This window comes from Amphiprion ocellaris, chromosome 17 (assembly GCF_022539595.1).
Source record: "Amphiprion ocellaris isolate individual 3 ecotype Okinawa chromosome 17, ASM2253959v1, whole genome shotgun sequence".
NCBI lineage: Eukaryota > Metazoa > Chordata > Actinopteri > Pomacentridae > Amphiprion > Amphiprion ocellaris.
The window spans coordinates 29,887,314-29,912,872 of NC_072782.1; the positions used below are offsets into that span (position 1 = coordinate 29,887,314).

Consider the following 25,559-nt stretch of genomic DNA (forward strand, 5'->3'; position numbering starts at 1 on the left):
TTTTTATAGTGAAATCCTTCAAGAATCTTTAAAAAATGTCCAAAAAGCAACAAATTTCTGTCATCAAAGAGAGAAACACCAGATAGGAAGGACATTCATGTGTGTTTATGCTTTTTAAATACATTTTTATTCTTCTAACACAATTTGTTTATCTGTATTTGCTGCTGTATTCCATTTCTTTAGTCAGTTTGTGGTAGTTTTGGGTTAAATTTTAGTCATCTTCTGGCATTTTGTGTTCTTTTTGTGTCTCAGTTTTGGTCATTTTCCATCTCTTTGCTGTTCTTTTCCATTCCTTGACATGTTTTGTTACTTTGTGGTGGTTTTCTGTCTGTTTGGTGTAGTTTAGGTTGAATTTTAGGCATTTTCTGTCATTCTGAGGTCTTTTTGTGTCTCCGTTTGGTCATTTTCCATCTCTTTGTTGTTGCTTTACATTTCTTTAAGATGTTTTGTCTTATTTCTGTCATTTTGTGACAATTTCATGTCACAGTTTGGTCATTTTCTGGTTGTTTCGTGTCTCAGTTTGGTCATTTTCCATGTCTTTGTTGTTGTTTCCTATTCCTGTCAGGTATTTTGTCACTTTGTGATCGTTTTCTGGCCGTTTGTGTCTATTTTTGATCATTTTCAGTCATTTTGCGCTTGTTTTCTGTCTCAATTTAGTCATTTTCCTTGCCTTTGTTGTTCTTTTCCATTTTTCTCATGCTTTCTTGTCACATTGTGGTCATTTTCTGTCATTTCATGGTAGTTTTGTGTCTCAGTTTGGTCCTTTCCATCTCTTTCCCCTTTACAAACAGCACACTTTAATGAAATTATGTCCATTGTTTTCATATTTCTAGTTTGTAGTCATCTCTGGTCACTTTGTGGTCATTTTCTGTCTGTTTGTTCATATTTTGGGTCTAATTTTGGTCCCTTTCCATCATTTTGTCTCATTTTTGATCATTTTTAACAATTTTTTTGTTATATTGTGGTCATGCTGTGTCTCATTTTTGTCATTTTCTGTCATTTTGGTCTTATTTCAGTCATTTTCTGTCATTTTGTGTCTTATTTTAGTTGTTTTCCTTCATTTCGGGGTCATGTTGTGTCTCAGATTTGTGCTTTCCATCTCTTTTTTTTGTCGTTCTACATTTCTTGAAGATGTTTTGCCATTTTGTGGTGGTTTTCTGTCCGTTTGTGATCATTTTGTGTCTTATTTTGGTAGTTTTCCATGTCTTTTGTCTTTGTTTTCTGTTTAAAACCTTATACAAACAGCAATTGTTATTCAAATGATGTCTGACCTGTGTCTGGATTTGTAGTTTGTGTGGTCCGTCCCAGAGAACGTGACCTTCATAACCTTCATGTTGATGAAAGTTAGGGGTATTAAACGTCAACATAGTGAAGGTACTGGTCAGACTGTGTCCATAGAAGCAGGTAATAAAACCTGTCAGGCACTAAAAATTTGTACACTCTTGATATAAAACCCCAAATCTGCAGATTTTAGACTGTGTAGCTGCTTTCACAAGAGTTTGTTTTGCTTTTATAAGAATCATTTCAGGATCCAAACTCTAACTCCAGACTTGTATTGACGCTAAATGAATCGTCGGCCGTCATAGCAGCGCTGCAGCTCCTCCAGAGCATATTTACTTAACACAATTAATGTAGCACCACGATGATTCAGGGAAAATCAACCATGATAAAAAAAAACAAAAAAGGCTGCTCCACATTGGGATCGCTGTTTGCAGCTCTATTTTGGAAGAGAGATTGTTTCCTACGGAGGCTAAGATGTAGAAATGTTGATGGAAACCAGCTTCTGTTGTGTTGCTCTGTGATCACTTTTGCATTGTTTTGCATGACTTTCGTGTTATGCCAAGAAATATTTGTCCCGTGTTGTGACGTCTGATTCAAATGCCTATGGATGGAAGTGTCCTTGTGAAATGTGACAAACTGGAGCGCTGAAATGTTCCCCAATTATATAGAAAAATGCATGTTTATGTTGAATGTTTTGTGTTCTGTAGCTGTATTAAAAAGTAAAAAAAGGCTTCCACAGTGGGTTAGAATGTCATAAAACAGAATAGAGAAGTAGAGAAATTCAACATATACCTTACATTTCCTGTAATTTACTCAATGACGTTATTCTTTCAGAACTCTGAAGTTGATTTAAACGCTATGAGGGCAAGTTGTTGTTGGTTGATCCAGTCAAAATCCTCAGGAACCTGCTGCTCGATCATCTCTGATTTTTATCATAAATTATGGATATTTAAAATTGTATCAGTAGAATTTTAATATTAATATTGCGTATATATAAAAGTGCCCATGTTAACAAAAGTCATATTTTAGGAGCTTGGATGAAACTATCCATCAATATTGTAGTTTTTTGCTACAACTTGTCAAATCTGCTCAAAAACTAAACAAAGTACCTCTTTTGTGACCAAGTGTTTCAGATTTAAAGTATTCTACATGTTTAATTTTGTATTATTATGACCTGCAGCTACATGTGGTTCAGTAAATATCACTAGATGACTTCTGGATTATTTGTTGTTTTTTTTGTTAATATCAATTTGAGCTCAAAGATGGAACTTTTTATGGCTTCATTTTTTATTTTCATTTTTAACATTTCAACTCCCCAGTAATAGTAATTATTTAATCTACTTGTCCAACATTACAGATTCTGAATCAATGTCATGATGAGAAAAAATCTCAGGTTTTTATCTTTAATAGTTCCTCAGATGTTGTTCAGACTCAAAATTACATGTGAGAAAATAGCTGCTGAAAGCCGATCGACAGGCAGATTTTTATGTTTTTTTACAACATCTCGGAAAGTATTTGATGTATCAAGCTAGCATTTTATAAATATCTTTATAAATATCTGTATTTAATGCTGTAAAAATTCAGGGAAATCAGAGATGGTTGAGCAGAAATTGTGTTGATAATTTTTAAAAATTGATTTACTTAAATTTTTTTGTAAAAATGTCTGTTATTTTCATAGTTTTGGCCTGTTTTTTAAAAAAAAGTTAAAATATTGCACTTGAAGAAGAAATTAAATATTGCACATAAAATCCAAAATATTGCACATAAAATTCAAAATATTGCACATATAATTGAAAATATTGCGCATGATACTCAAACTAATGTTGCACAAAGTATTGAGAGAAGTTTTTTTGCAGACGACATTGATTTTTATTGTTCAGACTTGAATGTTTCAGTCCTGCAGAAAAGAAAAGCATCTACAAACCTCTTACAGCTGCGTCTAATTTACCAGACGTTAAATATTTGGGAGATTTAGTTTAAAACATGACTTTATCAGTAATTATAGGAACTTTTAAGCCCGTAAGACACAACTCAGGGCCCAGAATCCTCCTGAAACCTTGACCTGAGGCTGCTGTCGTGACTGAATGCTCGATATTTTCCCATAAACAAGCCATGAACCTCGTCTTCTGCTCACGAAGGAGTTTTGAATCCTTTTGATTAGGGAAATGTCCGACTCCTTATGGAAATGTCCAACCTTCAAGTCACAGATGGGGAATTTGAATCGTGATGCAAGATTCAAATGAATCCAAGGCTTGTTTTGGGCCAAAGAGTCACTGCAGCTGTTTTAAAGTTTCCATTTCCATTAGAGGGACGTGACAGCTTTACTTTTCCTGTTGTTTTGTGTCACAGTTTGGTCATTTTCCATCTCTTTGTTGTTGCTTTCCATTTCTTTAGGAGATTTTGTCATATTGTGGTCATTTTGTGTGTCATTGAAGTCATGTTTAAATTTCTTCAAGCTGTGCTCATTTTAGGTGTTTTAAGCCAAGATGCCCTTAAACAAATAAACAAAAATAGTTCTGCTGCAATAAACACTGAAAAAAATATAGTTACATTTTTTAAAAATTATTTTAATCTGGCAGCAAATGTTCCATAAAAAGGATGGAATACTGTAACCTTCAAAAACTGTATAAAAAAGGTGAAAATAATATATATAAATAACAATGTTAATTAATATAATAATTGATAAAGCACATAATTCAGTAAAACTGTATTTCTTTAAAAATACAAAATTCATGTATGGGAATGCTTTTCCTTCTATAATTTTACTTTACTTATTATCTGTAATTTAACAAAATTGGTTTAAAATTTTATTTACTATTTCTCACAGTTTTTTTCAAATAACAGCAAAGTATCTGTAAAATGACAATATTTACTGATCTGAATACAGTAAAAATAGTTTAGTTTTACCGTCAAACGTTGTAAAAGAACAAATTACAATAAATGAAAATGGAGATTATTGATTTTGATGTTAATTATGTAGTTTTGGCCTATTTTTAAAAAGTTAACATGGTTTCACTAGTTATTAGGAAACAGGAAAAAACTGTTAAATAACAATAAAAAGAGAGAAATTAGAAAAGAGAGACTCTTAATGCATCTTTGTAGTTTAAACAGTATTTTGTAGTTTTTATACCATTTAAACCTCCAAATCCTGCAGTATTTAAACAGAATTTCTTCCCAGTAATAAGAGGAAAATGTAGCTGTTATCTTTCATAAGTCGACCTCTTCAGACTAAAACTCCGAACATTAAATCTTTATTTTTGTTTGTAGTGTCACTATAAGCTGCTGTCAACCTAAAGAATTTAATTTCTTTAATTTAATTACAAACAGAGGCAATTGAGCTGATAATTTTCGTTATTTTCGCCTTCATTAGGTTGTTATAGTGCAACGAGGATGAGTTTAAGAAGCTGAATCTTCCCAGTGAAGCTGATAAGTAAATAAATCCTCTGTGGTTACTTTCACTCATGCCTTAATGCCTCTACACACACTTTTATCGCCTGTTTTCCACCTGAGGTTTGAGCTCAGTCCAGTCATAAAAAAACAATCAACATAAGCAAATCATCCAGTCAAACAGCATTTGACTGGATGATTTTAGAGCTTGTTGTTTTGAGGCGTTGGTTGTTCCGCTGTGACTGAATTAAAACATCGTTCCTGCTGCTGCAGCGTCTCAGCGGACCGACCGATGATGTGTTTATGGGAGTCATTGTCTGGACTCCAGCTGAGTAAAAATACAGAGGACTCGACTCGTTAACCTTTATGAGACTCCATTAACGGCCATTAAACACACACACACAGAGCCAACTAGTGGTGGGTTAGTTTATTAGATCTGTCAGTTATAAACACACAATACGTGACAATGAACACAACGTCCAGTTTTATCCCTAAATGTTAATATTGAGAAAATATACATACAAGAATGCTAATATTTGGTTAAATTTGTCCATTTTCACCTTCTGTCTACAAAATTCTGGTTTATCTTTAACCCTTTGGACAAAATTGGTTCAGTTGAACTGAATGTGTCGTCTTTCTGACTCAGACTTGTTTCTTCAGGTTCTTGATGGGTTTCAGTCAGGACTTTGGGGAGACCAGTCTAGAACCTTCATTCTAGCCTGATGGAATCATTTCTTTACCACATCTGATGTGTGTTTGGACTCATTGTTTTGTTGAAACATCCATGTCCAAGATCAACCTTCTGCTGATGGTTTTAGGTTTTCCTGAAGAATGTGGAGGTGATCCTCCTTCTTCATTATTCCATTTACTTTGTGTAAAGCTCCAGTTCCACGGATCATGATGCTGCCACCACCATGCTTGATAGTAGGTTTGGTGTTCTTGGGGTTAAAGGCCTCACCTTCTCTCCTCCAAACATATTTCTGATCAGTTTTTCTTCCATCTGACCACAGAACTTTCCTCCAGAAGGTCTTTTCTTTGTCCATGTGATCAGCAGCAGACTTGAGTGGAGCTTTAAGGTTCTGCTTCTAGAGGAAGAACTTCCTTCTTCATGGATCCTCTCAGCTCATGTTGATGTAAAACCCTGTGGACACTGACAGCTGTGTTCCAGCAGCTTCTCATTCATTCAGACCTGCTTTCTGATGATTCTTGGTTGACTCTTGACCATCCTGACCAATGGTCTCTCAGCAGCAGGTGATAGTTTGTGTTTGTTCCTGATGGTGGCAGCAACACAACTGGACCATGAACTTTATTCTGACAAACAGATGATTCTGGATCTGAAGCTGCTTTGAAATGGCTCCAAGTGACTTTCTGACTTGCTCAGATCTTTGCTGAGCTCCTCAGACTTTCCCACTGTAGTGCTTGAGTCTAATGAGTGGATCTAATGGGTTCTGTTTAAACTGGATCAGAGTCAGCAGCTGTAGTCAAATGCAATCACTCAGGAGACATTAAGAGGTCATGAAACTAAGACAATTTGATTAACACAACTTTCTACATCACAAAAAACTGATCATTCAAGTTGCTGTATGTATATTTTTGACCCAGCAGATTTCCAGATCTTTGGACGAACCAAAACACAGGATTGTTTTTTTGTGACAAAGATTCATGAGTTTCACTGATTCACTGATTCCATCCATTAATAATTATGAGAGTCATTGGAAACTCAAGACTGCCGTGATACACAAGGTCTTTACAGCTGTATGTAACATTGTTCACGACTGTAGATATGGAACATGGTTTTACAATCATTAATAGTTGTGTAAATCTTTAAGTTTATCACGTTAGAGAACTTCAGATGAGCACAAACGACCAGCCGAGTAGACTGGACGTTACCTGAAGGTGACTTTGAGGTTCGTGCTGCTGATTTCTGCAGAGTCACTGTATTAAGTTAAAGCCAGCAGAGAACAGGCGGCCGTTGTTCACGTTGTTTCCCAGCTGTTTATGACAGACACCAGCTCGGACAGTTTTCCCTCAGGTGAGGAAATGCGAGTCTGCATGGATCCGATAGTATCTGCCACAGACACAAATACCTGGCATTCCCTTCGCTTCAGGAACTCATCCTGAACAGACGGATCGCTTTTCCTCAATCTGTCAGATCGTTCTGTTGTCTTAACGGCTTTTAATGGCTTCGTTTAATAAGATTTCAGTCAAAATTCAAGGAAAATGTGCTGAAATTTAGCGAATCGTGGCCCATCATGGCAAATATCCATCTTTAAAAACAGAAACCCAACACAAAGTTCCTTATATGTGAGAGGAATTATCCCTTTAATTGTGACTCTTGATGGACAGATATTGTTTTGTTTTGGTTCTTCTTCCTTGTTAAAACCTGCAGCCTACATTTCCCACAATGCAACACGACCGTTTATAGTTCAGTTGGACACATTTCATTTATAGATAATGGAGAGTAAAATGACAGAAGTATTAATTAATTTAACAGTAAAAACAAACAACAACAACAAATAATCAGGCCAAAACCATAAACATCAACAATGCAAACAATGGTAATTGTTAATTTTTTCAAGATCACATTACTTTTAATGTATTTAAATCTGCTAAATATCCATATTTTACAGTTCTTTATTATATATATATATATATATATATATATATATATATATATATGTATATATATATGACTAAAGAACACATTTTTTCTGTAAAATAACAATTACAGAATATATCTACCATTTTGTTTAGACCTTAATATACATCATGTTTTTTTTTTTTAGTTTGTAAAATACAAACTTTTCATGTGGATATTTTGAACACTTCTGACTATTTTTTTATAGTTAAAATGAAAATTAATACTTTTTATTGAAGATTTTACTTATTATCTCAAAATTTACAAAAAATAAATAAAATAACAAATTAAAAAATGTATTTACCATTTTTCTTCATCCTAGACCTTAATATGAAGTATATTTTTTTGCTTGTTAAGTCCAATAAAAAAAAAATTATTATCAGCAAAGTACTTTGTAAAATACAGACTTTTGTTGTGGATATTACATACAATTTTGGCTATTTTTTAATAGTTAACAGTTGATCATTTTTATTGATGATTATAGTAGTTATTATCTCTAAATTTCCATAAAATAAGCAAAATAACTTTAAAAAATTTATTTGCCATTTTTCAGTCCTTAATATGAATATTCTTTCTTTCAAATAACAACAAATATCTTGAAAATAAGGATATTTTCCTGATTTAAACACGGTACCATTGTTTTTTTTCACACCTTAATAAACATGTTTTCTTTAATATAACAATGAAGATCTATAAAATAAGAATATTTTGACTTTTTACATACAGTACCATTACTTTAGACCATTAATATCCATAACTTTTCTTTCATAAAACAATATATATTATGGAAAAATGTGGGAAAATCGATAGTTTTTATACCAGTTGTGTATTTACAATGGAGATAACCACATTTCTATATTTTCATTGCATGAAAAAAGTGTAAAACGCAGAATTGTGTGTGTTTTAAATGAACCTACAAGGACGGATTTCCTTACAGATGACAGTAAAGATGCAACAGAAGTCTGAATTATCTTCTGCTTTTATTTCTTCCTCTGAACTGCTCCTTCCTCTCGGGTTTCTCTGTCTTCATGTCGGCATGTTTCCTCCTTCCCACCTTCCTGCTTCTTCTTCGTCTTCTTGTTGCCGTGGAGACGCCCCGGGCCACAAACCCAAACCTGTTCTCTGAGATCCATGCAGCGCTCCCATTGGTCGATGTTTGGAGAGGGGGCGGGGCTAGAAGCTGGAGGTGTTGAGCTCTGGGAATGAAAACAGACGATGGTGTTTTTCTGTAAATGAAGCTGCTTTCAGGCTCAGCAGGTGTTGGAGAGTTTCAACTAGAATCACTGAATGTAGGTCAATACCTGCCCTGAGCCTGTTTCTGACTTAAATTAGAGCTTTTCTTTCACTTTTGTGAGCTTTTCTACTGTTTATGATAGTGACTCTTAAACTTATTCATTCATACCTTCTTCAGAACTTGGTATAAACACGTAAATGCAGTTTTTAGCAACAACAAAGCTGGAAAATGTTTTGGAAACTCCGCGTTCCAGAAGTTAAATTTTTTTCTCACAGACAGTAGTGTTTCTATAATATATTTTTCTGCACATTTAGAAGTATTGCATGTTTTCTAAAGAGTTAACATGTAAATTAATGTATTTTTCTTTGGGTTTTGCTAGATATTAACTGTATATGAACAGAAAACCACTGTAAAACAACAATTACAGAACATATCTACCAGTTTTAAAGACCTCAATGTCAATACATGCCCTGAATCTGAATGTGAAGCTGGTTGAAAGGAAAAGCCTGTTTAGATAAAACCTTTGGGGTAGAAGAAGTAAATAATGATGGATTTGTGTTTCTTTAAACCGCTTCCAAAGATTTAACTGTCCTGGTGGAACATTTGCACTCATGGAGATGAAAATTGTGTTTAAAACTGATCATTTACATCAGAAAACAAGCAGGACTGGCTTCCTGCATGACGCAAATCTTCTGCAAGACGAGACGTTTTCATGTGGTAGGCTGCTAGTCTGGAGGTTGTTGTTTATCATCACAAAGTGGGTTTTGAAAACTCTAGCATGCAGACAACGGAGAAGCGAATGGCGGATAACAGAAAGGCTTATACCTGCAGCCTACATCTTTGTAATTATTGAAAATATTTGTTTAAATCCTAAAACTCATTTTTATTTATTTATTTAACTTTTGCATGGCAGGTTTTTGAAAGATCTGACGTCTTCTTCATGCAAACAGCGACTAAACTGAATTATTTTTACACGTTTACATGAATTCTCGAAGCTAAAACACTTAAAACTCACAACTGTAACCTGATCCAGGAGTCGTGTTTAGATTTTGATTAAAGGAAAAATGGAATAATGGACGAGAATGACGGCACCTTAGTGAACTTTTTGCTCTCTGGAGGACTAGAAGCCAAAGTAATTACCTTCATTAACGGTGTTTTTAATATGAACGCTGCTCATCTTGGCATGTTCTGTTTTGCATGTGGCTTCTGGATAAAAATCTCGTCTCTCTACATGTTGTTCTTCACGTGTTCTGTCTGAATAACAGCGAACCTGAATGTCTGCATGTTGGCGTCACAGCTCTGTTGACATGAACCAGACTTGTTTCCATCCTCCCCCACCCTTAAATCTGACCTACATCCCTCCAGGTGAAGGTGGGACTCTGTGAATCCAACATGCTGCTTTAGTTTCTGCTCATGTTGCAGCTAAACACTCATGAATTAGATCTTTGAAATGGATCTGCTGGCATTCAGAGAAGACAACAATGAAACGGGTGAAGTGGAGGTGGAGTCCTGCTGGAAAGTGTTTGACGTCACGCAGCTGCAGAATTCAGTCAGAATCAGAACTACTGAGGCTTTATTTTTACACCACGATGGTTTAATTAGAGGAACTTTTGGTGTTTTAGACTTTAACCCTCCTGTTGTCTTCATTTAAGGGCACTAAAAAATATTGTTCCCTTGTCTGAAAAAAATCAAAAAATTCGGCAAAAAAATTCCCCAAATTTATAAAAAAATTGCTTAAAAATTTTCCTTATAAGTTTTTTTTAAAAATGCCCAATTTTGGTAAAAAATAAAAATTTAAAAAAGTTGTAAATATTTTCAAAAAATCAGTAAAAATCTTCACAAAAAATCCTAAAACTATCTAAAGTGATTCCATATATATCAGTAAAAGTTCTAATATTTTCTTTAAGAGCATTCAGAAAAAAATCAACCAAAATCCAGTGAAATTCGCTGGATTTTGGTTGATTTTTTTTTTCTGAATGCTCTTAAAGAAACTTTTTTTTTTTTACAATTCTTTTTTTCCACCAAAAAATTTTAAAAATTTCCCAAAAATATTGAAAATGTGGACATCATAAGTTTCACTGTGAAAATATATATTTTCCCACATTTTCAAACTTTAAAACGGGTCAATTGGACCCACAGGATGACAGGAGGGTTAAAAAAACAGGCTGGACGCAGTCAGTCGCGTGTTTGAAACCAGTTCACCTCAACTGACTCCTTCATAATGCAGGAAATGCTTATTTTGACGGCGTACATTCCTGCAGAGATGACGGGTTTATAGGAGAATATGTAGATGAATGCAGGCGTGACGCAGGGCTTTATTTTAGCTTGTGTGTTCCTTTGGCGTGGCGTTTTGTTTGACTGGAGGACGAGGATGGTTTTGTTGTTACATGGGGTGTTTCCGTCTTGAGCTTGTGAACTAAAGACTTAAATCTTAAATCCTAAGTGCTGTTTATTAAGATATGAAAATCCAAATCCAGGACTCGTTGCGGGTGAGACATCTTCTTCACCTTCCACTCCAGGTTTCCTCTTTTCTTCTCGTCCATTCCCTCCTCCAGACTCTTAGTTCTGCTCCCCCTCCTCACTCCGGTTTCATGTTCAGACTCGTGTGAAATCGCAGAGTTTGGTTTGAAACTATGTCAACGAGCTGCTACAGAAACCTCCACTGGGCTAGTCGGGTTTCATTCTTTTGTAAACCATCGTAAAAGTGTTGGTGTGACACTTTAACACCGTCTGGTTCTGAGCAGAGACTCTACATTCTACTCTTATCAATCCTTATTCTTTAGTCTAATATTTTTATTTAGTTAGTTTTATTTGGTAAAACTTCTGTAGATACACTGCCGTTAAAAAGTTTGGGGTCACCCAGACAATTACATGTTTTCCATGAAAACTCCCACTTTTATCCATGTGCTAACATAACTGCACAAGGGTTTTCTAATCATCAATGATCCTTTCAACACCATTAGCTAACACAATGTAGCATTAGAACACAGGAGTGATGGTTGCTGGAAATGTTCCTCTGTACCTCTATGGAGATATTCCATTAAAAATCAGCTGTTTCCAGCTAGAATAGTCATTTACCACAATAACAATGTCTACACTGGATTTATCATTCATTTAATGTTATCTACATTGGAAAAAAACTGCTTTTTCTCCTCAAAAATAAGGACATTTCTAAGTGACCCCAAACTTTAGAGCAGTTGTGTATTTAATAAACTCAGAGGAAAAAGTCCTCAGCAACCGGAAACAACAAACTAAACTTCACTTCCTGTTAATATCTTGTGGGAAAACAAACCTGTACTACATTATTTTTTTTGATAAGTATCATTAATCCAAGGATTTAATCATTTTTGTTTTTTCTTTTTTTTTAAAATAAGGACATTTCTAAGTGACATCAAAATTTGAAATGGTAGCGTATCTTGTGTGTAGGTGAAATTAAAATTGTGTTAACTAAGACGTTGACAATATCATAATAGTACATAAATCTAACTTACTGCTTTGAATCCTTGATGGTAATGATCATGCATTAATTTCTGTTAACTGATTGAAAACACAAGGATCAAGTAATGAGATTTTGGCAGTGATGCAGCTTATAGTCTGGAATTGTGAAGGAGGACTGCGCTCTCTGGGTGCTTTTCTAGTTGTAGTTGTTACGATCACGAAGTAAGAGGCTAAATGTGACTGTTGTAGGATAAGAACAAAATCTAACCTCCTACCGTTGTTTCTGATAGTAAACATTCATGGACAAACCATAAATCGTCAGTCTTTGCTACTTGAACCGTCTCTGAAATGTTATTCTGCGTTGTCCTTAGAGGTAGAGGATGGATTCTGTTGTGTTGAAGTTGTGTTTGACTTGTATTTTCAACATGCAATTCATGTGTGTAGGCGGAAACTGTGCTGCAACTTTACATCAAAGTTGTGAAATGTTGTTGATGAGGATGAAACTTGGGCGTGTCTGACGTACGAACACTCATTCTTGACCGTTAAACCTCTGAAGTCTCCTAAATGAAGCAGAAATGATGTTCATTTAGCTCAAATCACCTCTGTGCTGGTCTGGTTTTGTGAAATAAACCAGGGTTAGTTCAGTGTTTTTACAACTAACTGCAATACGATGGAGTAAAACATTCAAGTACGAGCAGGTAAACATTCCTGCAAAATGACTTCTGTTGAGATTAATTGGTCGTTGGCATGATATCTTGTTAAATACTGTTTATTTCTGAGCCTTTAAACTCAAACCAGAGTACGGGAGAATGTTTCTGTATTCATACACTGAATATCTGTAGAATACAACCACTTAAAAATTAGATTTTCGTGTCAGACAAGTGGTTAAGAATTTATCCTGGCCCACATGAAATGGGAACACAGAAAGAGTTAGCACAACATCCTGGCAGGCTCTTTTCCAAGTAGGTGTTTAGACTTTGGCATTAAAGAAGACTCTTGTTGCCCCAGTAAGCTGTGAAAATGTGACCGGGACTCTGAAACTGAAGGAGATAAATGAGTTTCAGCCATCATTTATTCATTATTTACTCCTAATTTGATGTTATAGTCTCCTCCAAAGGCCCCACATGGCACGAAAACTCAACAATGAAACTCTGAACGGACAAATCTAAAGGAGGAAGTAGATTTGATGAATTTAAGTCTTCAGTTTCTCCATTTAGAGGCACACTGTGGTCCCCATTCATCCCATTCAGTTCCGTTTATTTGTTATTTTTGGAGTCTTCTTGGTACCGTTTGCTGCTTTTTACCTGTGTTTGTTCTTGGACGGCGGGTTAATGAACCTTATCAGGGGTGCTAATGGACTCCACCACCCCATTATACATTAATCTGATGGGAAGCACCAAACCGAAACTCTGGTATCAACTGCACCAGAGCAGCGAATCAAATGTCGGACAGGGATTTCCCACCAAACAGCCACTTCACTGCACAGCTATCAGGATATATATGTGTGTATATATTATATATGTATATGTATCTACACTGTTCCAGAACTGGAGGACATTTAGGCTTCAAAATTAACCTTCTCTTTTACAGTTTTCTGCTCCATATTCATCAATAATAGATAATTAACTATCAAAGCCTTGATTGGCTCAGCTTACACATCAATGGTAGCATTTTTATTCCATGTTTTCTGTGTTGTTTGCTAACCCTACTCTAATCACAGTAACAGGGTTGCTAATCCATGCTAATGTGATCTTTTTCTCAGCAGTAGAAGCTAGATATTTAGCTGCTGTTACTGCTGACCAAGAGGACAAACTGACTGATGGAAAACAGTCCAAAGAATTAGTCTGATCCTGATAATATGAGCTGTAGTGATTTTGTGTCTCTTTGTGATAATTTTTCTTCCTTTTTGTAGTGATATTGTGAGTTTTTGTGGTGATTTTGCATCTTTTAGGTAGAGTGAGACATTCAGTCAAGCTGACAATGTTATAAAAATATTTAAAAAATAGAAGAGAGAACATAGCTTTGCTCTTCACATTCTTTAGGAAAACTGTTTGATGAAGTTGACGACAAAAACAAGACACAAAATGAGAAAAACGAGACAAAACAACAAAAATGAGACACAATGAGGAAAACAAGACACAAAATGACAGAAATGAGACAGAAACTGACAAAATCAAGACACGAAATGAGAAAAACGAGACACAAAATGAGAAAAGCAAGACAAAACAACAAACATGAGACACAAAATGTGAAAGATGAGACGCAAAATGACAAAAAATGAGACACAAAATGAGGAAAAAGGAGACACAAAACGACCAAAACGAGACAAAAAATGAGAAAAAGGAACAAACAAGAAAAATTATGCACAAAATGAGAAAAACAAGACACACAAAATGTGAAAAATGGGACACAAAATGACAAAAATTAAACTCAAAATGACAAACGACACGCAAAATGAAAAAAATGAGACATAAAACTACAAAAACAAGCAACAAAATTATAAAAACGTGACACAAAATGAAAAAAATGTCATTTTAGGGGAAACTCCAGACTAATTTGGTATTTTTAAATACTATTTTCAAACATTCTTTTCTCCTAGTGTTGGTCTCAGGACAGAACATTTACACAGCTACTGCATGTTTTAGTATTGTCTACATGGATTATTTGACATTTAATGTAAAATGTCCTGCAGCTGTGGAATGACCCTTCAGCTTTTTGAAGGTCAGAATGTGTTTTAGTGGCCCTGAATGGAGGTTTATTTATAGACTTTCTGAGTCATGGTTGGAGGTTCGTCCTGTTCTTCCAGTCTTACTATCTCAGGATATGAATTACGAGGATCGTCCCTCTTTGTCCTTTTCAGCCGTGCCTCCTGTTCGCCTGTTTTCTCTCCGTCCTTCGGTCTGAAACGAGACACCAGGTTTCCGTATCACTCCGACTCCTGCGGTGTCGAGTTGGAGCTAAAAGCAGCCGACGAATTAACCGCAAGAATCTCATGCAAACACCCAGAAGGTGGAGACGATGGGAGGGTGTGGCGGCATTCCTCACCTGTACACATGTGCCTTCATTACACGCCACAAACACAATGCCATGTCATCGCCTTACATCACCGGCTTTGTCAGTCAAATGAGACTAAACCTGAACTCCAGCTTCTTTGCTTCAGTCTGGCAGCAACGCAGCACGTCAAAGTGGATTTTCACCTGTTGTAAAGTGACTTTTCTGTGTTATTTTCATCTATGGAGGCAGACTATAGTGTAACTGATCAGCTGTTTAAGACTCCCTCCCTTATTTCCTCGTTCTCTTGTTCTGTTTGCGTTCCTGCTCGGCAGATCACTGCAGGAGATTTTTTGTTTTCCTTCAGAGTCATGGTGTGTCATCTGTAAACTTGTTGGGTTGGACTGCCGTCAGCTGACCGTTTCCATCAGTGTTTCTTTGCTTTTTTCTTCCTCGTTTGAACAACTGAAGCTTATAGATTCGTCAGTCTGTGTTCAGTATTTAATTCACCTCATTACATGCATTTTTTTTGTTAATTCTATTAAAAACTCATGTATGTTCCTTTTCATTCTAGTGTTTCTAGAGTTTATCCATTCATTTTGTGCACAGTTGTTTTGTTTTATTATTAATAACACAGAATCCTAAAGGCCTCAGTGAGTCTCCAGTGAAGTAGTTACCATCTTACCATAAACCAGGTGTGTCCAACATGCGGCCCGTGGGCCAAAACCGGTCCTCCAGAGGGTCCAATCCGGCCCTCAAAGTGTAAAAATTCCGGAGAAGACATTAACTGCAGATTGTAAATTAGTAAAACTATAAATTTAAAATAATTTCTAGACCATGACAAGTTGTTTAGATCATAGAGTAAAATACTAGATTGCTTTTTTTTGTCATTTTGTCTCATTTTTATAATATTTTGTCTTGTTTTTGTTGTTTTTTGAATCGAATGTAGCAGAACATTTGTGTAATTTTTGTATGTTACATTTCAACTATACAGTATGGTAGTGTAGATATTGGAACACAGCCATAAACAGATTCAGAACCTGCGGTCACCGAACAGGAACTGGACTTAACTGATTGTATACAAGGTGCAACCGAACTTGTTGGTTCCCAGTTCAGGTCTTTAGACATGAAGACCTCTATGTGGCACCAAATAGAAAAAAGTTATAACAGTTTATACCTGAATGTATGAACCTTATTTATTGGCAGACCATTCATTCATTCCATTAAAAGTCAATAAATTGTAACAGTTAGTGACCATAGGGAGTAAGGTTTGGTAGAATCATGAGGATGCATCATCTTGTAAACCTTAGAGGTGTTTCAGTCTGGACCAGCATGAGGAACTTGTTGTCATCCATATAGTTGTTCCACCTACCCATAAATTAAATCCTGTTTACATCTTGTGCACTTCTTCCAGTAGCTGTATGAAGTAGACGTGACTTTTAGGTTCTCTGGTTCAAAAAACTGCAGAACTTCTCCGACGCTTCTTTGACAAGTGCATGTCATGTGAACGCTTAAAATCAGTATTTCTTCTTCTTTCTTAGAGAAAATCGAGGTGCTAAGATGAGTCGGCGGCGGACAGACTCCCAGGGTTCCCTGGGGCCCGACGATGAGGCCATGCCGTACAGCGACGACGAGACGGACGACGAGTTGGCAGTAAGTTCTGAAGGGGAACCTGAAGCACCGCCAGGAGCTCCACATCCCCCGGTGGAAACTAGACCCAGTGGTGAGTCCCAACACCTGCAAACTGAGATGTTGTGCTTATTTTTATGTGTCCAGGAAAGATTTGTTTAGCCTAGCTTAGCATCAAAACCGGAGGCAGCATGTTAGATAAGTTCCATCAAATCAGACAAAATATGACAAATACTGATTAAACTGATGTATTTAGACAAACTCTTGAAGAAGCTACAAAGAAGTTTTTAGTCTGTTGTTGACAGATTTAATTTCTTTGGAGATTTTTAATTTTTTTTGGCTGCTGACAGCCATGAACATTGGGATTATGAGATCAGGATGTCAGTTCTCCCATTTTAATGAATCTCCTGAACATCTTAAAGGAATTTCTGCACCTTTGGCACCATTCTTTAATTAGAAACAAGCTGGAACTAATCAGACTTTAGTGGTCAAAGCTCACAGAAAATGATGAGCCATAGTTCAAGGATTAGTACGGAAGTTCGGACGAAATTTCACGATAATGTTTGATAAGATAAAACAGTACAGCGATGGCATTTTATATCCAAAATATCAAAGATTAGCTTCACTGTGATGACATGATATTCCACAAAAAACACTTAACTCAACATTTCAGATTTAAATGGACAATAAATTGGTGACACTCATCTTGGGCTCTGTTGAATTTCTACAAAGTCTTCTCCACATATGTTCTATACATTCCTGACATCCCGAGATAGAAGGAAATGATTATTTTTCAAATATTTTTTTCCAGACATGGGCTGGAAGGTAAAAGCCAACGACCGAGCTTATCACCAGCTGCCAGAGTTTCAGAAGAAAGTCTTCCTGTGCATCAAGAAGAGCCGATACTCTGTAAGTCCAACGTTTTACCCAAACTCCTTCCTACACACGGTCCTGACAGATGAATAATAAAAACAGTAATAATAACAGCTCATTTATATAGCATGTTTTTAAAAACGGAGTTTACACAGTGCTAGGGTTAGGAAAGGGTTAGCTAAAAGGAAACCATTGAACAACAGAAGGCCGGTTTGTCCAAACAAAAAGTGAACGACCAGAGAAACATGGGAAAAGATTTTCAAAATAAATCATTGCAATAACACATGATAGAATAATAAAAGAACCAACAATGCCAGATCCAAGTAAGGAAAAAGAACAAATGGAATAAAAGAAAATAGATGGTAAAAGCCTAAAAACAAGGCTAGAAGTAACAATGAAAGATATATAAGTAAGTCAATCAGTGTAGGGTAAAACAGAATAAAGTGAACAAATAAATTTGACGGTAACTATAGTCAACATCACATAAAAGTAGGCCTATAAAAAGTTTTTTTCAGGTTTTGTGCCCCACCTGAGGCTCTACAAATGCAAACAGGCTCATATGGGGTCAGAAATTCTGTTAAATAACTCAATAAATCAATCAGTAGGACCTCAAAACCAATTCTAAAACATACAAGGAACCACTGGAGGGAAGAAACAGCCAGATCAGATTTAATTGACTTAAACCAAACCTTCAGCATAAAGAGTCGACACGCCCTCAACAAACAACAGGACTGAAGTGTGTTTTATGTGTTTTAGCGAGAAGACGAGTGGTCGAAGCGCAGACGTAAAACTAAATCCTCACTCCTCTTCACCACTCAGCCCATTTGTTCATTTAACGTCCCCCACATGTGGAAAACACTCGCTCCAGCTGACCGGCGGAGCGTTTCAACAACCGCTGAACACTGGAGTGTTTCTGCGTCTGAAGCTTCGTGTCATCAGCTTTGTGAGGGTTGAAACCTGATCGTCCGGCCGAGCCGACCTCAGACACTTTAGACCCGGCGTGAGCCTGCAGGACTGAAGCTAAAAACAACATAAACAGGAATTTCCTTAAACATCAGAGCCTTAAATCGAGCAGTCAGCTGGCGGAGACGAAGTAAAAGCGGTTGTTAATGTTCGTCTTTATTCGTCCTTCAGATGAATCCAGGCTTTAAGGGCTCAGAGTTCAAATGTTTATCTGTGATGAAATGAATCCGTCTCATTAGTGATGCTCCCACCAGCTGGGCCTCCAGCTGCAGGGTGAACCAGGACACCGACCCGTTAATCCGGATATGGATCCCCAAGGTGGTTTGACTGAAGCCCAGTACTTCTAATGAAGGAAAACCTTATTGCTGCAGCATACAGTGGTAGTTTAGACAGTACTGTACGCCCAAATGTTTAGGAATACTCTTTGTTTCAAGGCTTAATGTGACATTTCCTCTTTGCACAAAGCTGAATCGATAAAGAAACAATGGAAACGTCCTGGAATGAGCAGAGTTTAGATGGTTTTCCTCTGCAGAAACACAAAACCTCCTCAGCACTGATACCTGCTGAAGGACTGAAATTATTCCAACTCAGTCGTCCTTTAGATGCTGAAATCAGCCCCTTGCACTTTAAATTTAAATCAGTATTGTTGGTACTTTGGTTAATTTCAGGTCTATCAAAGTAGTTTTTCACTCGTAAAAACTAGTGAGGTTTACATGTCTGACTAGAAAGCAGACTTCTTTAAATAGACTGTTGTTTAGTGGGAGGTTTGTGGCAACAATAACATTTTAGTAAGACTTAAAAGTATTGTAATGATTCGGTATCAGACTGGAAGACTCACAAGATACAAGTGGACAAAATAAAGGTCATAATTTTGGACCAGAATCACTGCAGACTACATTTCCCATAGTGCAGCGGAGTAGTTATATTTAAAAATGTGTCTTTCTACCCAAATAATGTAGGAAAAATCCAGTAAAAAAATTACTATCATGTTCAGAAACTGTAAAAATAATAGCAAATATCTATAAAAAGATATTATATCTGGTTTAAATATAATAAAATATTGTAACAGGAACAAATGACTAACAGTCAACATGTAAACAATTTTTTTTCTGTCATTATACTAGATATTTTCAGGAGTTTAAGAAATAACAGATAATCTTTAGAATTATTTACCAATTTTTCAATCCCTGATATCCATATTTTTCTTTCAAATAATGGCAAATATATGTAAAATGATATTTCTAGATGGTTTAAATACAGTAAAACCAAACAGATGATTAATGTTTACATTACTTAGTTGTTTTTTAAACAGTCAGCATGTAAATAAATATTTTATTCTGTGTTTTCTTTTAGTAGATATTATCTGTAAATTCACAAAACAGATAATCTGCAGAATAGCAGTTTAGAAAATGTATTAACCAATTGTTTCAAATCCTCATATACATATTTTTCTTTCAAATCACTGTAAATATCTGAAGAATAATGATATTTTTGGCTACTTTAAATGCAGTAAAACATTACTGGAGAACATTTTACTGTAGTTTTGGCCTGTTTCTTTTATATTGCCAACATGTAAATTCATATTTTTAGTTTTTCTGTGATTTTGGTGAATATTAATTGTAATTTTACCTCCCCCAAAAATCTGAAAATAACAGTTTAGAAAAACATTTCTTTCATCCCTAATGTCCATATTTTTTTCAAATAATGGAAAATATCTGTAAAATAATATTTTTAATTGATTTAAATACAATGAGATATTTTAAAAGAACAAGGGCTGGGACTTTAACACGTTAATTTCGATTAATTAATTACAGCGAAAATAACGTGTTAAACATAATAACGCAATTAATTGCACCCTCCTCAGTTCCCTCATTTCTTCCACACCTGTAACTCTGATGAACTCTCCAGCCCAGTAGGTGGCGGTAATGAACCTAAAGTCTGTTTGTAGCCATGAAGAAGAAGCACAGGAAGCACTGAGTGAAGTCAGGCACTGGTGAACAGTGAAGGAAGACGAGATTGAGCTTGTTGGACAGAAGGTTTTCTTTTAAAAATATTCCTGATGGCAGCTTGGATAAAAGCCTGGTTGTGTACAAATTGTACAACAAAGAGTTTTCTGATCACTGCGTCACTTCAAGCCGACGGTATCACCTCAATGTAAAACATGTTGCTGTTAGCACCAGAGCTAACGTTAGCTACGAGTCATGCTAACGGCTAACGGTGTAGCCATCCCATAATAGACAACTTTTCTAGACAGTGCTTGAGTTTACAGAAAGTCTTAAAATGTTGAATAAAATCGCTATAATTGCACTTAGATTTGCAGTAATCTGTGAATGTAGCAGACAGATGAAAAATGCAGATAAATAGAAATGAAACATTTTTGTGGTTTAAGTTTGTACTCCGTCGAGGCTCTGCCTCCTTGTAGGAGGAATAACCTAAACAACAAAAATATCTCTTTTAATAACTTCATTATAAAATGTTTGTTTATAAAAAAAATTACATAAATAAAACTTGATATTCCTATAAAAAGAACCATCAAAATTACACCATTTATCAGACCCAGAAAAGATGAAAACAGAATGAATCTCTGGATTTTCAACATTCTGAAGCTCCTTGAACTACTTATGCTGATTTTATGTGCCATACAGTGGAAAAAACAACTAAATTCAGGCTTTAAGTCATCAAAATCACTTTTTCTATATGTCCCATTTTCCTTTTTTAAATAAATTTTAAATTATAAACACATATATGTCTATTCATTGATTCAACTGTCAACCACAATTTTATTTGAATTGAAAAACTTCAGTTATTGTGTCAAATATTGCTATTTGACAAAACTGCAATTATTGCGATTAATTTTACACAGCCTGTAATTAATTAGATTAATTTTTTAAAATCGCGTCCCACCACTAAAAAGAACATATCGATATTTGTAATAAAAATACAGATTGTTGATGTGGACATTATTTACTTGTTTTTTTAACAGTCAACATGTAAATAAATACTTTATTCTGTGTTTTTTTTTCACTAGATGTTATCTGTAAATTAAGAAAACACAGAAAATCTGTACAATAACAGTTTAGAAAAATTATTTACCAATTTTTCAAATCTTAATATTCATATTTTCCTTCACATAACAGCAAATATCTGAAAAATAATGATAGTTTTAATTAATTTAAATGCAATAAATTGTTATTGAAGAACATTTTACTGTAGTTTTGGCCTGTTTCTTTTATACTGTCAACATGTAAATTCATGCTTTTATTTTTTCTGTGAGTTTGGTGAATATTATTTGTAATTTTAACAAAAAGTCTGAAATAACGCCAGTTTTCAGTCCTTAATGTACATATTTTTTTTCCAAAAACGACAAAGACTTGTAAAAGATATTTTTCACTGATTTAAATACTGTTAAGAAAATAGTCTAACTTCACAGGCAACAGTATAAAAGTACAAATTACTATTTGTGAAAATCTAGATTTTAGACGTTATTTACAGTGTTTGTTACCGTTAATATGCAAATGTTCACTTTTTTCCTGTGATTTTACTTATTGTCTGTAATTTACCAAAATAGGGAAATTCTGTCAAATAACACTAAGTTGACTGTGCACTGTGTTTGTAGCACGAACCCAAATGCTAACCTGTCATTGTGTTTTTTGCAGGGAAATGCCATTAAGACCTACAAGTACAACGCCTTCACCTTCCTGCCCCTGAACCTGTATGAGCAACTGAAGAGAGCAGCCAACCTTTACTTCCTGGCTCTGCTCATCTTACAGGTATGTCTAAAAATATGTCTTCTGGCCTAGAGTCTCACAAAAACAACAAGAACCATTAAATGTTTGTGTGCTTGTCAGATCATTCCAGAAATTTCCACCCTGCCCTGGTACACCACGCTTATCCCTCTGGTCGTGGTGCTGGGAGTGACCGCCATCAAAGACCTGGTGGATGATCTGGTAAGACTCGATGCGGCTCAGAGATTAGAAAGAGCTTTGGTTTCCACGATCTACATTTAGCCTCGAGCTCAAATTTTACCACCGTGTTCACCTTTTATTCCTAGAACTGCAAGAAAACAGTAGTTTACTGTAAAGGCGAGGGATGTCCTGATTAGGAAGTGGTTCTTTAATGTTCTGTTGGTGCTCAGGAACCTTGAAAAGCTCCAGAAACACATTGTCTGAAATGTAAGGTGTGGAAGATCGGGTCTGCTGAACCTCCAAAAATCGTCAAAAACAAGAATTCTGTACATGCATGTCAGAAACTGTGTTGTAGATTAGCTGTAGTACCTAGCTGTGCCACCAGGTGGAGCTACTTTTCCTACTATTTGATACTGTAGCGACCACATGAGGCAGTCATTTGGACTACAAGTAGTTATGTTGACGAGCAGCAAGGAGTTTACCTAGCAACTGGGCACCATGACAAAGACTTGTGTTGGTTAATGACGTCTAGCTAAAGCTAATACGTTAAACACCAGAAAGGCTCGAGAAGTCTAGCACAAAGCTGTGTAATTATACATAAAGTGTGTTTTTTTATGATTGGCTTATTCCTTTTATTTGATTGATTTTTTTCTTTCAGGCACGTCACAGGATGGACAAGGAGATCAACAACAGGAAGTCTGAAGTCCTGCTGAATGGCAGGTAAGATCAAAGTTATTGAACAATGTCAACATTTTATGAGGAATTTCAGCTGTTCAAGTGGTTTGTGACAGTAGTAAAGAAAACAAACGACCTCTGTTTCAGGTTTCAGGAGGCAAAATGGAGGGACATCCAGGTTGGCGACGTGGTTCGAATGAAGAAAAACGACTTTATTCCGGTATGATGATTCAGAATGAGTGATTTTTTTTCTCTTGACCAGCTGTTTGAAGACAACACAATGTGGAATCTTTGACCACAACAAACTTTACGACGCATCCACCAAGCAAAAAAAAAAAGATTCCTAATATGTCAAAATGAGATTTTGACGGAAGCACATTATTAACCTGTACATCAAACTATAACAGGGCTGCATAAGACCAAAATATCCAAGTTTTAATACATTAAGGGGAAAGAGGTTAAAAGTCTTAAAGTTTGAAGATTACTCACATTTAACCGCTTTAACCTCCGTGAAGAACTAATAGTATTATAGTCTATAAAGTCATTGTCAGATAAACTACTGTGTTAAAAATAAATGTAGAACTTGAAAAAATGCAATTTTTGCCCATAATGTCCATAAGTTAGAGCATTTCAAAAACTAAAGAACAGAATCAAATTGAACACTGAGGTAGTCTGCTTCAGTCAGACCCAGCTGGATTTAAACTGTCCACATCTGCTGGCAAAAACAAATCTTTTGTGAAGAGTTTCAGTACTACAGGTGTGTAATTCCAGATTCAAAATTCTGTAAATTTATTTCCTTATTTGCAACGATTTTGTGCTACAACAGCCAAAAGTTTGGAACATTTAGAGTCCTGTAAAGCAGTAAAAATGCGTGTTTCATCCATAGACTCCTGGTCTAAAAAGTCCCAAACCCTTAATTTCTTTTTAACAGCCAGCAGGGGGCGACTCCTCTATAGCAGTTTATAAGAAAATGATGCTTTCTCACTTGATTTGTTACCTCAGTAAACATTTTTCCAATGACTTTATGAGCTGGATAGCTAGTTTAAAGTGTTTTTAAATATAACATGATGTTCATTTTGTAAACTATGGTCCTCTTTAGAATAAAATAGTCGACAAAACGGGGTGTGTTTTGGGGCGAAGCTACCTCGTGATTGATAAATACCACTGTTTCATCCTGTGCAGTCAGTCAGATCCACTTGTTACATCCACTTTCAAAAGGCCAAAATCCAAACTCGTGGATTGAAAACTGTAGTTAATAAACCAATGAGTGACGTCACAGTTTTTCTTTTTTTATCCAATTTATAGTTCTGAGTTTGTCACTCCATATAAAACTGTTGAGCCAAACCAAATTAGAATGATTAAAACAATCATTTTATAAAATTAGGTTGGCTTGTGTCCTTTGACAGTGCTGGAACTGTACTAACTTTGCATATGGACCTGAACCAAACAGATTAAAAGTGAAACCTCATTTTGTAGATCCAGAACACTTTTGGAGCTTTCTGGCTAAGTTACCTTGTTTTAAGAGAATTAAATTTTTGGCCACGTCCTGCCAACGATGGCACCAGATGTCGGACGGATGAACGCCAAAGAAGGAAGTCGACTGTTCGGTCCAGTTTATCAGTAACAGGATTATCTATGAAACCCAATTTGTAGAACTATTTTTTGTGAAGAAAATCCTGCAGACGTGGAAGCTTCTGGATCTCATCATTCTGTGGAAATTTTATCAATGCCAAGCTATTTTGCAAGTTCTGGCATCCAGGAAAGATGCATTTTGTCACTAGCAAACTGTAGGCCACTGTAGTAATGCTAATGCCCTCTAGTTTCTATAACTTTAAAGTGTTAGACGAAGGGTTGCATGGCATCATCGAATCATGATTTCAGATGATGAAAAACTGTCAAACTCCACATTTCAGTGGTAGGTAGTTCATAGATTCTTGACTTGTTTGATTTCTAATAGGTTTAAATCTTTGAATGTCTTTTATACAGATTGTAAATGAAGTAATAAACCCACCTGGATGCTACATGATTAAAACGTCTGTTTCTGTTCTCTTCAGGCCGACATCCTGCTGTTGTCCAGCTCCAACCCAAACAGCCTCTGTTATGTAGAAACTGCTGAACTCGATGGGTAAGACTTTTAAACTTTTAGTTCTACTTTCTTTCTGGGAAAAAAACTTCAATTTTTATCCTAAATCAGTGGAATGCATGCTTTGTTATCGACTTTACTATCTGTACCGAGAGCTACCTGGTACTGGAGTGTTGGATCAGTGTGTTTAATCAGTGTTTCACACGAGCATTCAGTCAACAACTTTAAATCAAACAAACAGGACGTCTCTAATGGACCCATTTTCCTGCTAATGGTGGCTAAACTGGAATACCGGCATCGATGTCTTTAGATTGTGTTTTCAGAGCATCTTGCATCAGAGAACCAATTTTCATGAATAAAACTGTAGTAACACAAGCAGGAAACCTTTAATAATCGAGTTACTCCATCGTTTTGTTTGTTTTCCCAAGCTGGTCCCATTACAATCCATATTATCCCTAATCC

The 25,559-nt window shown here is 35.8% G+C and overlaps 1 protein-coding gene across 1 annotated transcript in view; it reads left to right on the top strand.

Annotated features, from left to right (window-relative positions):
• Positions 1-25,559, top strand: part of atp8b1 (ATPase phospholipid transporting 8B1) — a 45,182-nt gene that overhangs the window by 399 nt on the left and 19,224 nt on the right. Inside the window, exons 2-8 of the mRNA XM_023265848.3 lie at positions 16,511-16,692; positions 17,410-17,507; positions 22,091-22,204; positions 22,283-22,381; positions 22,998-23,059; positions 23,162-23,234; positions 25,069-25,139. Of these exons, the coding sequence (XP_023121616.2) occupies positions 16,530-16,692; positions 17,410-17,507; positions 22,091-22,204; positions 22,283-22,381; positions 22,998-23,059; positions 23,162-23,234; positions 25,069-25,139 (680 nt within the window). The 5' untranslated portion in view covers positions 16,511-16,529. The remainder of the gene's footprint in view (positions 1-16,510; positions 16,693-17,409; positions 17,508-22,090; positions 22,205-22,282; positions 22,382-22,997; positions 23,060-23,161; positions 23,235-25,068; positions 25,140-25,559) is intronic.